Below are 2,136 nucleotides of genomic sequence, written 5' to 3'. Positions count from 1 at the left end.
TATTTATTTATTTATTTATTTATTTATTTATTTATTTATTTATTTATTTATATTTAAAGGGTACTAGTGGTCTCTTGCTGCAGCAACACGAGCGGGAGCACCTGGAGCGCGAGCTCGGAACGAGAATCCACGAGTTGTAAGAAAATGGCAGACAAGCCGGACATGGGGGAAATCGCCAGCTTCGATAAGGCCAAGCTGAAGAAAACTGAGACGCAGGAGAAGAACACCCTGCCGACCAAAGAGACAATTGAACAGGAAAAGAGGAGTGAAATCTCCTAAAAGCCTAGGAAGGTTTTCCCATCCCACCCCACCCCGTCATCTCCAAGACTCCCTCGTGATGTGGAGGAAGAGCCACCTGCAAGATTGACGCGAGCCACAAACTGCACTGTGAACCCGGGCACTCCGTGCCGATGCCACCGGCCCGCGGGTCTCTGAAGGGGACCCCCACTAATCGGACTGCCAAATTTCACTGGTTTGCCCTGGGATATCATAGAAAATTATTTGTATGATTGATGAAAATAAAACACACCTTGTGGCAATAAATAAATAAATAAATAAAGTGTACTAGTGTTTTGCCTTCATGTATCTATGTGAACAATGTGCAAGCCTGGTGCTAGCAGAGGCAGGAGAGGGATCCTCGTCCCCTGGAACTGGAGTTATAGCAGTTGTGAAGCACCATATGGGTGCCAGCAACTGAACACAGATCCTCTGTAATAGTAACAAAACTGTGTCTAGCGCCTGCCTTACATCTTTGGAGTTTTGACTGTAATAATCTGCGACAAAGATCTTTTGTAGTCATGTCTGCTAGGTTTCTGTAAGCCTTCTGCATATGGATGTCCACATGTCCTCCAAGATTGGGGAATCTTTTCTGACATCATTTCATTGAGTAGGTTCTTTTTAAAAAAGCCTTTAGCTTTTTCTTCTTGCCTTCAAGTCCAAAAATGCTGGTGTTTTTCCACTTGACGGTTTTCCAAAGGTCTAGGGAATCTCGAATGTCCATGAATTTTGTGTCATTGTGACTGAAATACCTGACAAAAACAGCTTAAAGGAGGGAAGACTTATTTTGATCCAGGGTTCTAGAACATGTCAGTCCGTAACAGGAGAGGAAGCGGAGCTCAGAGTGTGGAGCTGGAACTAGAGGCCAAGCTTACCTCTACTCATGCTGTGCCATCTGGAACCTTCTAAGGTTCCACAACCTTTCAGCTCAGGACTTTCAGCTAGAGACTAGGCATTCCGAACTGGAACTGTGGAGATTCAAGCTGTAGTGAATCATCTTTTTTTTTTTATCTTTAATATTTTCTTTTGTGTGACTGGGATTTTAACCTATCCTCAAATTTGGATAGTCTTTCTTCTGTCTGAACTGGTCTGGTAGAGATACCTGCAACCATGGTCACTGGTCTCCTTACCAAGCCTTCATTTCCAAGGCTCCTGTTTGACTCTTTTACAGACATCGGTGCTCTGTGGAATCCCTTGTTCATGTGTCTTCTTCATTTGGTTAAACTTTATAGGTTTCCCTTGAGTCCCTTGGAACCCTTCTGTCATCATGTAGAGCTGTGGTTCTCAAACTTTGGGTCAGAACCTCTTTGAGTTGAACAACCCTTTCACAGGGCTCACCTAAGACCATTGGCAAACACGGGTATTTACATTATGATTTATAACGGTAGCAAAATTACAGTTATGAAGTAGCAACAAGAATAATCTTATGGCTGGGGGTCACCACACCATGAGGAACTGTATTAAAGAGTTGCAGCATTAGGAGGCTTGAGAACCGCTGACTTGGAACTTTTAAAGTAGAGTGAATTGCACTGTAAGCTTTGAACCCTTTATTTCCTCGGTAACTGCTGTGGAGCGTAATATTCTAGAAGCTTCATGCTACCTTTCCCATGTTTTTTGCCCCTACATTTAGATCTTCATATCTGATGGATTTGCTCTCTCCAGTACTTTTCTTTTAGTTTATCTATTTTTATGGGTACAGTGTTTTGCTTTCAGGTATGTCTGTATATCATATGTATGCAGTGCCCACAGAGGCCAGAAGAGAGCATCAGATCTCTGAGTCTGCAGTCATAGATGCTTTTGAACCACTGTGTGGGCTCTGGGAATCGAACCCGGGTCCTCTAGAGGAGCGGCCAGTGCTCT

General features: G+C 43.5%; 1 protein-coding gene across 1 annotated transcript; it reads left to right on the top strand.

Annotated features, from left to right (window-relative positions):
• The first annotated feature begins 94 nt into the window (after window positions 1-94).
• LOC114627279 (thymosin beta-10) lies at window positions 95-279 on the top strand. The gene has a single exon (XM_028775000.1). It carries the CDS (start codon window positions 145-147, stop codon window positions 277-279), a length of 135 nt encoding a protein of 44 aa, XP_028630833.1. The 5' UTR covers window positions 95-144.
• Window positions 280-2,136: the final 1,857 nt, after the last annotated feature.

This window comes from Grammomys surdaster, unplaced genomic scaffold (genome assembly GCF_004785775.1).
Source record: "Grammomys surdaster isolate TR1022 unplaced genomic scaffold, NIH_TR_1.0 251, whole genome shotgun sequence".
Taxonomy (NCBI): Eukaryota; Metazoa; Chordata; class Mammalia; order Rodentia; family Muridae; genus Grammomys; species Grammomys surdaster.
This window is presented reverse-complemented; position numbering and strand designations above follow the sequence as displayed.

Coding starts and splice junctions, on each gene's coding strand:
- LOC114627279 (XM_028775000.1), top strand. CDS start 145: ATGGCAGACAAGCCGGACATGGGGGAAATCGCCAGCTTCGATAAGGCC.